Source organism: Polypterus senegalus, chromosome 4, assembly GCF_016835505.1.
Source record: "Polypterus senegalus isolate Bchr_013 chromosome 4, ASM1683550v1, whole genome shotgun sequence".
Classification (NCBI taxonomy): Eukaryota; Metazoa; Chordata; class Cladistia; order Polypteriformes; family Polypteridae; genus Polypterus; species Polypterus senegalus.
Genome location: NC_053157.1, coordinates 226,124,190 through 226,139,058, shown reverse-complemented (window position 1 = coordinate 226,139,058; position 14,869 = coordinate 226,124,190). Strand labels below are relative to the sequence as shown.

General features: G+C 34.9%; 1 protein-coding gene across 4 annotated transcripts in view; it reads right to left on the bottom strand.

Annotated features, from left to right (window-relative positions):
• The window catches only part of LOC120528081, a 146,556-nt gene that overhangs the window by 111,861 nt on the left and 19,826 nt on the right, over positions 1-14,869 (bottom strand). For all 4 annotated transcript variants that reach the window (XM_039752091.1, XM_039752092.1, XM_039752093.1 and 1 more), the window contains exons 4-7: positions 7,466-9,128; positions 6,738-6,893; positions 2,209-2,376; positions 682-834 (exon numbers count right to left, since the gene is read on the bottom strand). In XM_039752091.1, the coding sequence (XP_039608025.1) occupies positions 682-834; positions 2,209-2,376; positions 6,738-6,893; positions 7,466-9,128 (2,140 nt within the window). The remainder of the gene's footprint in view (positions 1-681; positions 835-2,208; positions 2,377-6,737; positions 6,894-7,465; positions 9,129-14,869) is intronic.

The window sequence follows — 14,869 nt, the reverse complement described above, 5'->3', positions numbered from 1 at the left end:
TTCTGTTACTAACCTATAAAGCTTTAAATGGCCTTGAACCAGACTATCCCATAAGGCACTGGGTGCAAGGTAGAAACACGCTCTGGAGAGGGAGGTAGTCCATTGCAGGGTTAGCAAACACATCAGGGTCAATATAGGATCCACAATCTACCTAATATGCATGTTATTCAACTGCATTAAAATCCCATGCAGACACTGAAAGAACATGCAAATTCCATGTAGGGAGCACCAGGGATGTGAACCCCTGTTTACATGTGAAAATGCAGCAGCACTATTATTGTTACTAGCATTGTGCTATTGAGCCGCCCTATAACTGTTATTTTACAGTATCATTAAAATATATTGCAACAAACTAAAATTACATTAATGTACATATTTAAAGTACAGTATATTTTAGTATACTACAAGATACTGTAATATAATTATCTTTAAACTGTAACATGCATTTATTTTTAAAATGTATTTCTTTTTTGTAAGGGCTTACCTAAATGAAAGATTTCTGAATAAACATAATGGAAACTTACTTAAAAATCTGAATGTTCACTAGGATGCCAGTCAGTTAAATGAGTATAAGTTACCAAGTGATGGACTGTATTTCACCACTAGGAGTACAATCAACTGGCATATTACAGTTCTGTTGTATTAATGAGAGAGTAGAATTTTTACTATTACATACAATACCTTGGTTTGTATATTCCAGTTTCATATTCTAGGGTAATCCAGTTTTCATGATCTCTTGATAACTCCCATTTTGCAAAGTTGACTTTGTAACAGGAGGACAGATGATTGCAGGTGCATTTTGCTGAAGCTTCATTCAAGAGTTTGGTTTTTATGCTAAAGAAGAAGACAACAAAAAAAGACAATCTATGTCTGTTAGTAGATACAGTAAAACACATTAAAAGTCACCCAAGAAAACTATACTAGACCAGATGAGGACATTTAGGAAAAAAATGCAATAATTCCTATAAATAGCACAAAATGCATATAAGGCAAGAAGATGCAATTGTTTAGCAAATATCACAGTGTTTTACAAATATATGTGTTACTTAAATGAATCTAGGAGGTACAAAAATAAAATCTGCCAATTTAGATAGATTTCCAGACAAGAAGGCCTAGTCTGTCAAATGTCAGCCACCACCTAAGTCAGTAGATGCAACTACACAGGATCTGGGACACAGTTAATCTGATTTACTAGCAAACTTGCATGTATGTAGGAAGAAGCAGAACTAGACACTTTATTCCTTTCCTATGCTTAAACAGCATGTTGTGTTACTTGGCTATTGCAAAATGTGCCTTGTCTGTTAATGTTTTTTTATCGACTTAAGAATTATCTGAATATTTTGATAATTAGTTTCAGTAGAACATGTAAAAAGCTCTACGACATTCTAAAGTTTCAGGAAAATTGATGTGGGATGTTGCTTGGCTGTAATAGATAAGCAAATGCATCTACTACAAAGTGCAAAGCACAATTTATGTTGGTACAAGAGCCCTTCTTATAATTCCTATTTATAAGTTACACAGGCACACATCACTATAGCTTTCTGCCTCTAATTGCATAAGTATAAGTTAATTTATAAGCTCCAAATGTTCTTTTTAGAGACAGGGTGATCACATCTAAATTGTCTTTATAAGATCAGTACAAAAGCTGATCAGGGAGAAGTAAGAATGACAGGAAATTCAAACAAAGAACACAGCACATCGAAGTTGTATGGCGTGGTTTTTCACATCCTAATTTGTATTTACTCTGGCACATAAGATTATACAGCATTGATATTCTGAATATTAGAATATCATATTAAATCAATTTCCTTCTTCCCCAGCTTCCATGTTGCTTTACTCTTCTACTGGGGACTAAGTATATAGGTCAGCTGGTGAGCAGTATGCTCCAACAAAGTGATACAATAGCACAACAAAGAAAAAATTGTGGGTTATATACAACTGATATGATACCACAATATAGAATCAGGTGCAGACTGTATACCCAGAAACTGTTAAAAGTCAGGCAAGAGAATTTGTGTATTTTAGAAAAGGAGGTTTATGTTTCATACAAATATGTCCCAAAAAGCCTTTCCATAATAAAACAATGCAATATATAATAACATAAGTAAACACAATTTCATTAATTTAAACAGAAAGTTTGAAACACACCTGCTGTGTCATCTTCTTCACTTAAGTAAAATTAAATATATAAAATAAACACATAATTACCTCAGGTGCTTAGGTGTATAGTCTTCGCTTTTCAGGAGTGTAGTAAAGGTATCCACTGCTATACTATCAATCTCACCAGAAACTTGAATATAGGCAGGTTTATACTTTGGTATTATTTTGTTGAAAAGGTGGATTAGGCAGGATGCAGACACATCACAGACTGAAATACTGTGGAAAAAATAAAATGCTGGGTAAAAAAAATGTTTAAATATCTAAGAAGTTCTTTTTAGAATCTCTCAGACAATTCCAATAAACTGTCTTCTATTTGGGAACCAAATTTGACTTCATTATATCTTTTATCAAAGTTGGGGAATGTTAGAAGTACAATTATAGGTTATCCAATTGCATCCAGGATAAACTAAGCTCAAAGTTTCTTTTTTTCCCTTAAAAGAACAAAGTTCATTTCAGAAATATGTGCCCATATTTATCAAGTGTTTCTGTGTAGGAAAATGGTTGTACTGGCTCAAAAATCTAATTGTTGCAAATTTGGTTATCTACTTAGGTATAGAATTAATAGTATTTTATCATTTTTCCAAACTTAGGAAACCACACCTAACTTCACCAGGATTTAGGAGAGTTTGTGAGCTATCCTAACTTGCTAGGAACTGCTAGAAGATGGTGTTCAGGAAGTGATTAGCACACACATTCCACATAAGTCGAGATGTTTTAAAAATTCTGGACAACAATGAACACGTATGAAAATACCGATTTGACAAAGATGGAATAATATTGGTAACAAATCTTGTATGTCATGTGATCACTTTACCTACATGGAGAAGACATGCACTGTCAGACAAAGTGAAAGTGAAAGTGTTTTTCTGACCACTGGAAAGATGCAGCTGCACCATAGCAATGATTTGGGCATGCCACAACCAACCAGTTTTGGACAGGGCACCAGTTTATCACAGATTGCACATGTGCACATACCCACACTCACATTTAGCTTAATCTCCACCTCTTTCAGGATGCAGAAAAAAAAAACTAGACTACACAATGGAAAATCCACACTTTACAATGACCATATGCAAGACTGAATGAGAAATATGAAATATCAACATTAACCACAGCACTAACATGACACTTGTCTGTGTATAGGGAACCAAAAATATAAACACTAAGTAGCCGTTTAACTTAAACTAAAGTAAATTATTGCTCTACCAAAAAATCTAGTAGTTATTTGCACTATATAAGTGTAGGTAGAAACATCTGGCACACTCAATAGCCTACAATAGCCAATGAATATCATCTTGTGTGTCCTTAGAAATGAACACAAGCACACAGTAATGTACTATTCACTGTGCTGGCTTAACAACTGGTAAATTTAAGCATAACCATTACATTTACGTAAGCTGTAATAGTGTATTCAAATATATATATATATATATATATATATATATATATTGTGGACCCCGGCCCAGAGGAGGGCTTGTGCCTCCTCCAGACCGCGAGGGGGCGTCCGTCCTGGTTGTGGTGGGGGCCTCGGGTACAGGGCTTAGAAGCCCAATTCTGTAGGGACCCGAGGTCACCGCCAGGCGGCGCCGATGCCGTTTATCCCGTGGTTCCGGGCCGGGATGGAGCCCGGCCGGGACGCCCAGGAAGACCAGAGGAGGGCTTGTGCCTCCTCCAGATCGCAAGGGGGCGATCGCCCTGGTTGTATAGGGGGCCACGGGTAGAGGGCTTGGAAGCCCAATCCTGTAGGGGCCTGTGGCCACCGCCAGGCGGCGCCCTGGAGCCTGAGGAACCCTGGAGCCCAGCACTTCCGCCACACCAGGAAGTGCTGGGGGGAAGACTTATTGTGGCGCCCGGAGAGTTGCCGGGAGGACAGCCGGCACTTCCGCCACGCTGGGGCGTGGCCAAGGAAGGAATGCCGGAAACACCTGGTGCTCATCCGGGAGCAGGATATAAGGGCCGCCTCCCTTCAGTCGAGCGGAAGTCGGGTGGAAGAGGACGGAGCTAGCGGGAGGACTGGAGGTGGCCAGAAAAGAGAGAGAGAAAAGAGAGAGGCATTGTAAGGCCTGAGGACAGACAGAGGCATTGTAAGGCCTGGAATTGGTGAATCGGTGCAAGAGGCACTGGGGAGTTGAGTGCGGGACCTGTAAATATTGTAAATAAACGAGTGTTTTATGAAACCAACGATGTCTGTCTGCCTGTGTCTGGGTACAAGTTCACTATATATATATATATATATTAATATATATATATATATATATATATGAAAAGAAAAGGAAATATATATATATATATATAATATATAGGCTAAATACTGCTATGACTAAAAATATTAGCATAAAAACATACAACCACGGTTTCTCCGTTCACAATTTTATATAACATGACTGTCAATATACAGTATTTGTTTTGTGAGTGTTACTGAGTGTTGCTGTCATATTTGATTATCATTATTTCTTTCAATCATATTTGTAGGATGTGTTGTGTTCAAGTTACATTCCGTGTTTGTCAATCGTTGTAAAGATGACAGGTTTCATTCATATATTTCTTACTGCATCAATTATTTGTTCATATTTTTGCTGCCTTTTTTATTTTAGTTTTTTGAATAATCCTATTTAAAATAATATAAAATCTATTGAAGCTATGTATTTTAATGCATATCTGTTCATAATGGTCATGGAGTGTGGCAATTTGTTGAATATTGGTCAATCATTCAAATAAGAATGTACACATGACATTTTCTACTGGCACTGATACTATCACTGCTACATTGTGTAAAGAGGAAAACTGGCAATCTTTAATTAAAAAAAACCTAAACAATAAGGCTAAAATTCAAAAAACCCCTGAGACTACTATTGCAATGCAGTTTAGGTTTTGTTTTCAATGACTTTGACAACTTTCACATTTTTTTTTTGACAAAAAGTAGTTGTTGACATTTTGTGATATTTGCTGATACCATATACTAGTGCATAATGCTGAATATGCAGAGACTGAGTTCAGTTGATCGATACGGCTGACATTACACTACATGACTTTTCTAGTGACTTTTAGTTGTAGCCTTAATTTGCATAAGCTTAGTGAGTCGTAATCCAGTCATGTAGTGTGAGATGCCCAGTGAGTCAGCTATAGCAGTCTGTCACACAACAAAACAAGATTAAACAGGATTGACCTTGTTTTAAGCCACAGGGGCAGACTCCTTTGCATGAGAAAATTGAAAATCAAAGAGTGCTCAACCATAAATACAGCACAATGCATACAATGTGATTGGAACAATAGAAAGAAATTTGAAATTGTGCTGAAAATATGTGAACATGTCATGTAAATTCTATCACCCCCTATGATTTCTAGCTATGTAATCCAACACGATCCAGGTAATGAGATCCAGCAACAACCACTGTTAAATTTGGCATTTTCTCTGACTTAACATCATGTAGTATGCTGTCAGCTTTATGTTATGATATGGTTTTTTGCACTTCAGAGTGAGCACTTCTTAAGTTAAGCAGTGCAGAGACTCTAGATACTGTACATTGGTGTTTTCTTTGATCAATCTAAAACTTGTGTTGTATTTTTCTTAATACTATGTTTTCTATTTAGAAGGCACCACCATTTCTGTCGACATGTTGCTAGTATGTGATAGTCTTTCCTGAAAGTCATGCTACATGACGTCTGCCACGTGACGTGACACTTAAAAAGTTGGTTCTGCATTCTGTGTGGTATCTAAGATTGTGTATATATGTTTTAAGAAACAATTGGTTGTTTAATGAATTGTGCATTGACCCTTTGGAAAGTACTTTCAACCTCAATTTTGAGTGTTTTGATGCTGGAGATTGATCTTTTGCTGTCCTGGTTTTTGACTGATGCCTGTTACTCTGAAATCTACTGGTCTGATTTTACACATGTTCGTACCAACTTTCACCTCTGGCATAACACTAAGTTGCCATTCTATTTGCAGCCAATTTATTTTTGCAGTGATGGGCAGTTTATGTTATTGGTGCATACTTTAGATGAAAGACTGATTCAAGCAGAGGGCTAATGGTTTTTTAATAAAAAGCAGTTGTTGATCTCCTACTGGATAAGATAATGATCACTAAAAAGTTTTGTGGCATTTGCTCTACCATAGCCAAATGCATAAAGAACAAAAAAATAAACATTTTATTTTATCCATTATTATCATTACATTTTTGATCATTATTATTTGGCTAATGTCTTCATCAAAGGTGGTTTACAACATTTAAAAAACAATTGGATTAATTTCTTTTCTTTTTACAATTGCAGCACAAGCAGAAGAAGTGACTAGCCCATGGCCATGCTGTGTCTCTGTAGCAGGATTTAAACCTACTACCTCTGATTTAACCAAAGAATAAAGTCTTAACTGAAGTCCAAAGAATAAAGTCTTAACTACTACGCCACACAATACATAATGTGCAGAGCATTTAAATGGAAGTGTGCTTAATAAGAACACATTGAACTGAACTGATTTATAAGTAGTATATCAAATATAATGAGACATGAAATAAATATTAGGAGGAAAGTTTATGCTGCTGCATTATTACTTAACTATTTTAAATTCAAGTACAAACCTTGTCTCGACATCACTCTTGTTTGCTTGTAGAAGAAAATTATACATATGTGTTGTTTTGTCAACATAAAGTTGCAGGTTATTATACATTTTTTGTGCAGAGATAATTCTGCAGAAATCTTCTACAGCATCTTTTTTCATATTTTTTACACTTATCCTATGAAGGAAAAAACATCATTATCCATACAAACTTCACCTAAGAAGTACAAATAAATACAAACTAAAAAAATTCCAGTTTTTGAAAACCTAAGGTTCACAAGAACAAATTTAGGATAAACATGCCTACATGATTAGATCCATTTTCTGTCTTTAAATTTAGAAAATGTCTTCAATTTTATAAGCATAGATACCCATATCAAAAAAAGGGTGTATAAAATATGAGAAGCTTTATGATAAGTAGTTTAGCTTACAAATCTAGAAATGATAATGACTAGACTGGCACCTTTTAAAATGTCAAACTAAACTCAACAAAATGATTTTTTTTAGCAATTTTACATTGCTGTTTTATTAAATTTATTACCAAATTTGGTAAACTATTAAAAGCTGAATGAATTTAATTTTCCATCTAACTGAATAATGGTAGCTGAAAATCTAAATTATCAAAATAGGCAAAACAACCGACTAAATAAACTAAATCAAACAGATTATCAATGTAGCAAAATCTGAACTTTTTTTACCTTGGCTTTCCAACATTATATCCAGAAGAGTTATATACACTATACATTTTACCTTATATCCTGGCTTTTAAAAATAACTTTCCATAATATCTTTATTTCTTTCTCTTCCAAGTTGCAACAACAAAGATCAAGCTGCTCCAGTGAGTCAGTATGTTCAATGCAGTATTTAATCACAGTGCAGTCAATTATATTTAGAGTATATCTCCTAAAATTGAGCTGAGAAAGGACTGTCATTGCATATGCAGCAAATTGTGCATCCTGGATCTCATACAAGCAGTATAATAACTGCAAGAGAAAAGGGGGATTATCCCTGAAGGACATTACTGCTTTTGGAAACCAGTTGTGAAGGTGAATCCTCAGGTTATTTGACATTATTTGACAACCATCTTCCATTATTTCTTGTGACTTCACACTACTGAGACCAAATATGAAGCGTACAACATGGATGAGACTCTGATTCTTTGTGTCTAAGGAGTCATTTAAAAGTTGTTCTATCTCCTCGTTTGATGAGCGAGAAACACAATAGATTGCTGCAAAAAGCTCTTGGACTGTTAAATGTAAAAAATGGTATAACACATGTCTCCGAGCATCTGCCTTAAAAAACAGCTTGCTAAAAAACGTGGTTTCATTGTTATCTGTATTTATAGAACACATGCTCAAGTCTTTTTCTGTGAACACTCTCTTTTCCTCTCTGATTCCAAAGAATGCCAATTTATTGACTTTCTGGAGAAATTCTGTTTTCCCAGATGTGCTACTCATACAATGATGTTCCAGCAAATGGTTTATAAAATGTAACATTACTTGAGAATCTGTCTGCATGTTTTTCATGATCTGTTCAGAGTTTTGTCCACCTGTTTTCATAATTGAACAGACAATCCAACAGAAAATGGGAACAAAACACATTGACAGCACTACTTTATTTTCTTCTATTATATTAAATGCACTGATGGCTTCTTTCTCATTTTGGAAACTTTTTATAAAATAGTCTTTAATTTCCTCTTCTAAAAACCCTACAACTTCTACACAACGCTCAATTGTCACTATTTTCTCAAGTACATGTAAAGCAGTAGGACGCGTTGTAATTAACAGTGAGGCCTCACGCAGGATGTTTTTTCTCAACAATTTGATCACCACACTTGTAGCCACATTCTTGCCATCTTTGCTCTCACCATCTTCTGGAAAAAGTTTGAGCTCATCAAAGCCATCAAAAATGAACAAGACGCTTTTGGGGTCAGACTGTATCTCCTGTATGGCTGGCTTTAAAGTGTCAGAGCACTGCATAATCAAGTCTTCCAAGCTATTGTTTTCCCAAATTCGCAGTTCTCTGCAGCACAAGTGAAACACATATCTAAAACGATCAGGGAAGAGTTTACCCGAGGCCCAGTCGAGCATGATTTTGTGTACTGTGAAAGATTTCCCAATTCCTGATGGGCCTTGAATGACCACAGTCTTTGGCTCTTTTCTTTCATTTTCAATTGCAGAGAAGAGATGCTCAATATTAATACTAGAGTCTCTGTGCTTTTCCATCAAATGTGTGTGTGTTTTTCCTTTTGCTTCCAATTCCATCTTCTTCTCTTCTACTTGTTGATTCTTTTTCACAAGTATTAGCTTTGTATATCGAGCATTGAAATCCACTGTTTCCCCTGGTAGGCTGTTATATTCTCTTATTTTTACAAGATTATCTTTTATTTCTTCCTTGTACTGTTTGCTGTAATCTGAAAGATACATGATTTAGTAGTTAGCATGTTCTGTTTCATGGTGAAATGCTAATGAACAATGAAAAATTCAAACATCATAAAATCTTGTCACAACTAATATCATAGTGGTCCATAAGAATCAGCAATGTCAAATTATGCAAAATTATGCGGGCTTACGCACGATTGCTGCGATGCAATTCAGGAGTGTTGTGACTTTGCCGTGGATAAGCAGGTTAGGAAACTGGACAGATGGATGAATCATCAAGACATTACTGTGTCAGATTATTTTACATGGATCACAGAAATCTGAAAATATTGTATTACATTTATGAAAAAATAATTAGTTGTTTTAAATCCATATTAACGTATTCCTCTTGCAGGAAAGGTTTACTGACTCACACTTCTTGTCACTCCTGTCTGTGTAAAACTTTAAGGCTGCAGTATAATTTACTACATTTTTAGTTTGAATTTTGATTTTGCTCAAATTATAATTCATTGTTTGAACTTTTTAACTTCCACTTTTTTGTAAATCATTTTTATCATTTTATTTAAAGTGAAAAGTGTCTCCCCATGGTTTAAAAAGATCACATACTTTTTAAAATCTGAAACCTGTCAGTAAGGCTTTTAATAGAATTAATTAAATTAAATACAGTTGCACATTTATTAGTCTGCCTGGATCGAGGATATTAAAATTAATAGAAGGAACAAACTGAACAAAGACACTTACAGATTAACAGATAAAGATATTAATAAGCCTGCAATTATATTCAGAATTATATGCAGATGTCATTCAGAAACAGAATACTGACTTTATTTCATATGTTGATGAGATCCAAATTTATCATTTATACCAAATACTGTAATATTAATTCAAATGCATTATTAATTAAGTGCTTTACTGATGTTCCTGTAGGGCAGAAGAGGGCAAAACATGGCCAATGGGGAATGTCCAGCCTGTAGGCTACACATGAATATGTGTAATATATTTGCCTCTTGTCAGATGCTATTAACAAGATGATGCAGCTGGCTTGTAAAAGAATCATACATTTTTATACAGTGTCATCCAAAAAATAATTAAATTAGCCAAGGTTTTACCATACGAATAGGAAGAATCTACAATGTTCAAACATGGAGGGTTAATAGTTTATATTTGTAGCTCCTTGCTTGCTTTTTTCCTGTGTGGGTTTTTAAAGAATATGTGTTTGTGTTTTGTAACTTTATTAGTGGCCTTATGCTAAAATTACTTTTTTCCCATCATCATCTAACACCTAATATCTCACAATAACAAAGTGTAAAGAGGATTTTAGAATTTCTTACAAATTTAATAAAAGTAAGAAACTGAAATATCACATTGACACAAGTATTGAGACCCTGTGCTATGACACTTGAAATCAGGCTCATGTGTATCCCATTCTTTTGAATTATTGAGATGTTTCTACACCTTGTTTGGAGACCATTTATGGTAAATTCAAATGAATAGACATGAGCAGGAAAGGCATACACCCGTCTATATAAAGTCCTACAGCTGAGTAAAAAACAATCCATTGGATTAAAGGAATTACTTGCAGAGTTTGAGACAGAATTGTGTCAAGCCACAAATTTGGGAAGGCTACAAAACATTTTCTATAGTATTAAATATTCTCAAGAAATGCTGCTGAAGGTTCCTTTATTTCAACAGCAATACATCTGCATAATGTCTCACTGTGACATCCAGCTAAGTATTTTCAGACCAAAGTGTGTGTGTATTTATTTATTTACTTATCTACAAATAAAGACCTACCTACCTACCTACCTACCTACCTACCTACCTACCCATCTAATCAATCTATCTATCTATCTCAGCATGTTGGCTTCCATAATTCTTAAATGGAAAAAATCTAGAACAAACACAAGTCTTCCTAGAGCTGGCTATCCAGCCAAATGACAAAAATATAGGTAAGAAAGGTGACCAAGACGTCAATGGCCAGTCTGGCTGGGCTACAGACACCTGTATGGAGGAGAGGGAAACATCCAGAAGGATATAGATATATACTCCCAGATGGCCTGGAAATGCCTTGGGATCCCACAGTATAAGTTGGCAAATGTGGATGGAGAAAAGAAAATATGGGCCTCACTGCTATTGCCTGTGTGACCGGGATTCGGATAAGCGGTGGAAAATTAAATGAATGAGCTACCTAATCTATCTTTTGCCAGTTTGTTTGCATATTTTGTCATTTTGATTTTATCTTATTCTGGTCAGCAGGTGAATGTTTTTCTTACCATTGGTAACCACTTGGTTTTCTTGCTATTGGTAACTGTCAGACATGTAAAGATAAGTATTGGTAACACGCTTATGTTAAAGCAAGCAGAATATTCTCTTTGTAATGATAAACGTGGATGAAGGTGGAGATGCAGCAATAGTAGCATGAATGAGATATGTACAGAACTAAACAGAGGTCCCCTGTTTTGACTTCTAAAAGACATCTGTATGGCACCGAAGAGGGTTGTTTTGTTTAAGTTCAAGGTTTCACATAATTCAGTGTTTCACTTTCCATCTATTCAGTTCTTCTCTTCTCTGCATATAAAATTTTCAGACAATACACACATTGACTGTATATTGGTCACCCACTTTATATGGAACTACAAGTAAAAAAAAACTCTCAAACTATGTAGTATTTTTCTAAGACATATTTATTACAGTGAGAAGACTGTTGGTGGAAGGGGTCAAGTAAACAAATGATCTGGCTGACAATTGAAAAATCAGCCTAAGAACCGAAATGGACAGAAATGAGCTAGAGATATTCAGATAATAAAAGATTGACATTTGCAAGTCATGATGTGTACATTAAGTTGAAAAATCTGAAAATGAAACAATGATCCAAACATGAAGAATAGAATGTTAGTTAAAACTACAAAAGGCAGTTCCTCCTTTAAATGCAGCTCAAAAATTGAACTTTCAAGCTGTTACTCTTTGATAACTATTTAATCATAATACTGTAATGTGTTTAAATAATTTTAATTATGAAGCTTATGACAAATGGAAATGAAAACAGAATTATTACTTATGCAAAGAAATGTTTATTTGAATCATATGTGTTAAGCATTATTAGATGTAAAAAAAAAACTGCTTAAGGCAAAAGTAGTGTTATACCATCTCAGTATGGAAAGTCCTGAGTGGGTCAACAGTTAAGAATTAGGAGGTTCTGAGCACTCTGGAGCAGGAATTCTACGTAAAAATATAATGAGATTTGAAAAAAGAAAGAAAGAAAAAAACCACAGATCATCATTAAGATAAAGAGGAAGGCCTGAATCTGTGTCATCACTGCTGACTTGCTGTAAAAATAATATTTTATTGTATTACTTGTATTTTGCATTTAATTTTTTTGATTAATTTTTATGTTTTAACAAATCAGATAAACTCCTAATATTTACTGTTTCAGATAGAGGATGCTAACTTAGGGGTTTCAGGTTTAATGATATTAAATAAAAGTCAGTGAGGCAATGGCCTGCAATAGGTAACCAAACCTGTTAAAATTTCAGTACCAAGTGCTATGACCAGAAACTTGGAACTTCAATGTGGACCTTAAGGCCCCTAAGGTCATTCATTGCCTTATCCCTCATGGCCTGGATCTAGAAAAAGGGGGTAAAGTGTTTAAACAAACTGGAATGGGCAAAGATTAAAATGATCAGAAGAATACATGAAGAAAAAGGATTGGACAGAATTAAGTGAAAGGACAAAAAGTGGTCAATGTGCCTGGGTAAAAATATCAATTTTATGATTAAACTTTATTTTTCGTTTAAATAATTCAATATCATTTTTTAAAGTCTCAAGATCAATCTTGTGAATCTCCATCCTCCTCTATTACTATATGTATTTTTGCTTATCTTAGTTTTTGGTGTCAATTCCAGTAGATGTCGGTAATGCGCCTGTTAAGACTTTCTATGGAAAAAACACTTTACTTTTTGTGCATCTCCAATATTGCTTCTATTTAAGCTTTGGCTAGCTGTACTGCTACAGTGGAAAACGTTTTCAACGTGCTTCACCCAGTCAAGCAAGCGGGCAATTGTTGAAATTTTCAGCCCGAGCTACCAAATTGAGCTGGTGTGCAAAGCTGCCGATGTGAGTAGCTCCATAAGCTGTACTGCACAGATCACATTAGATGCGTTGTCAGTCTCGATGGCTGGCTCTTTGTCTTTTGATAGATAGATAGATAGATAGATAGATAGATAGATAGATAGATAGATAGATAGATAGATAGATAGATAGATAGATAGATAGATAGATACTTTATTAATCCCAAGGGGAAATTCACATAATCCAGCAGCAGTATACTGATACAAAGAAACAATATTAAATTAAATAGTAATAAAAATGAAAAAATTAAAATAAAATTAATGTTAGCATTTACTCCCCCGGGTGGAATTGAAAAGTCGCATAGTGTGGGGGAGGAACGATCTCCTCAGTCTGTCAGTGGAGCAGGACAGTGACAAAAGTCTGTCACTGAAGCTACTCCTGTGCCTGGAGATGACAGTGTTCCATTTATGCAATTCTGCTGTCAACAATCATCAGCTATACAGTAGATCCTTAAAACAATTCCTTTTTGTCCGAATAGGAACTGTGACGACACATTTTCAATATGTGACTGCTACACGTGAGCAACTAAATATATGTGTAAGTTATATAATTATAGAAAGACATGAGTCTTTCTACTGTATCTTTAATTTTGAGTAATACAGGATTATTTTAAATGTCCAATAGGGGAGTAAATTTAGCTAACAGTTTAGTTTAAGGGTGTCTACGTAGAGATTCATAACATACAAACAGTTTACTAGATAACATATTTATTATTTATGAGGCAATATTTGATTTATTAATTATATTATTCACAAGATGATGTTTTCTAAAGCAGATGTCATTGCAATATGTGTGGACTATGATGTGGCAATACATATGCTTGTTAAATTACGGTAAAATGAATAAAAAGGTGTTATTAAAAAAACTTGCAAATGCTGCTGTTAACTGTTCACTGCCATCAAGTACTGGTTCTTAAATATAAATCCATGCTTATGCATACTGTATGTTATGAAGTCATTATGCAGACACCCTTCAAATAAAGTGTTACTGAAATTTGCCACATTATATTAATGTTCTACATGTTCTCTAAAAAAAAGCCAGCACTTTAAATACATCAGTGCAAGCTAATTAAATCAAGATAAAATCGACATTGAATCGAATTGATACATTTTGAATCGAAACTGAATCAAATCAGAACATCAGTGCTAACACCAGGTCTAGTGGTTAAAGGAAACCTAGAGTTATCTAGAGAGAAAAACACTCCTAACTCATTGAAAAGCCTTGATGTGTGTTCTTTTTCTTCACTATGCAAGAATATCACTCCAGTTTGTACTTGCAGATAATCATCACATCAAATAATACACAGCAAAATAAAACCAAATTCCTAAGCAAGTGCAAACTGGTTTTCTAGTAAGGTGGAGTAGGCAAAGGTGCTTCCATTAGCTGGGGTGTGTTGGGTGGCACTGCATTCCAATTCACTTTCATCTGTGAGGAGTGGAGCACAATGCTGTATGTACTGTGGGGGAAAAGAGCATTGAGCTGTTCTTTCACATTCAGACTATAAAGCAATTAGACTAATTTCTTTCTATTGCTTTTATTTTGCTATTATATTCAATTTCTATTTTTCTATTCTAAATAGGCCAAACCCATTTCTTTTAAATAAGTTCATTTTTAGTAATATTTGGATGGAACCTTGTTGAATGCC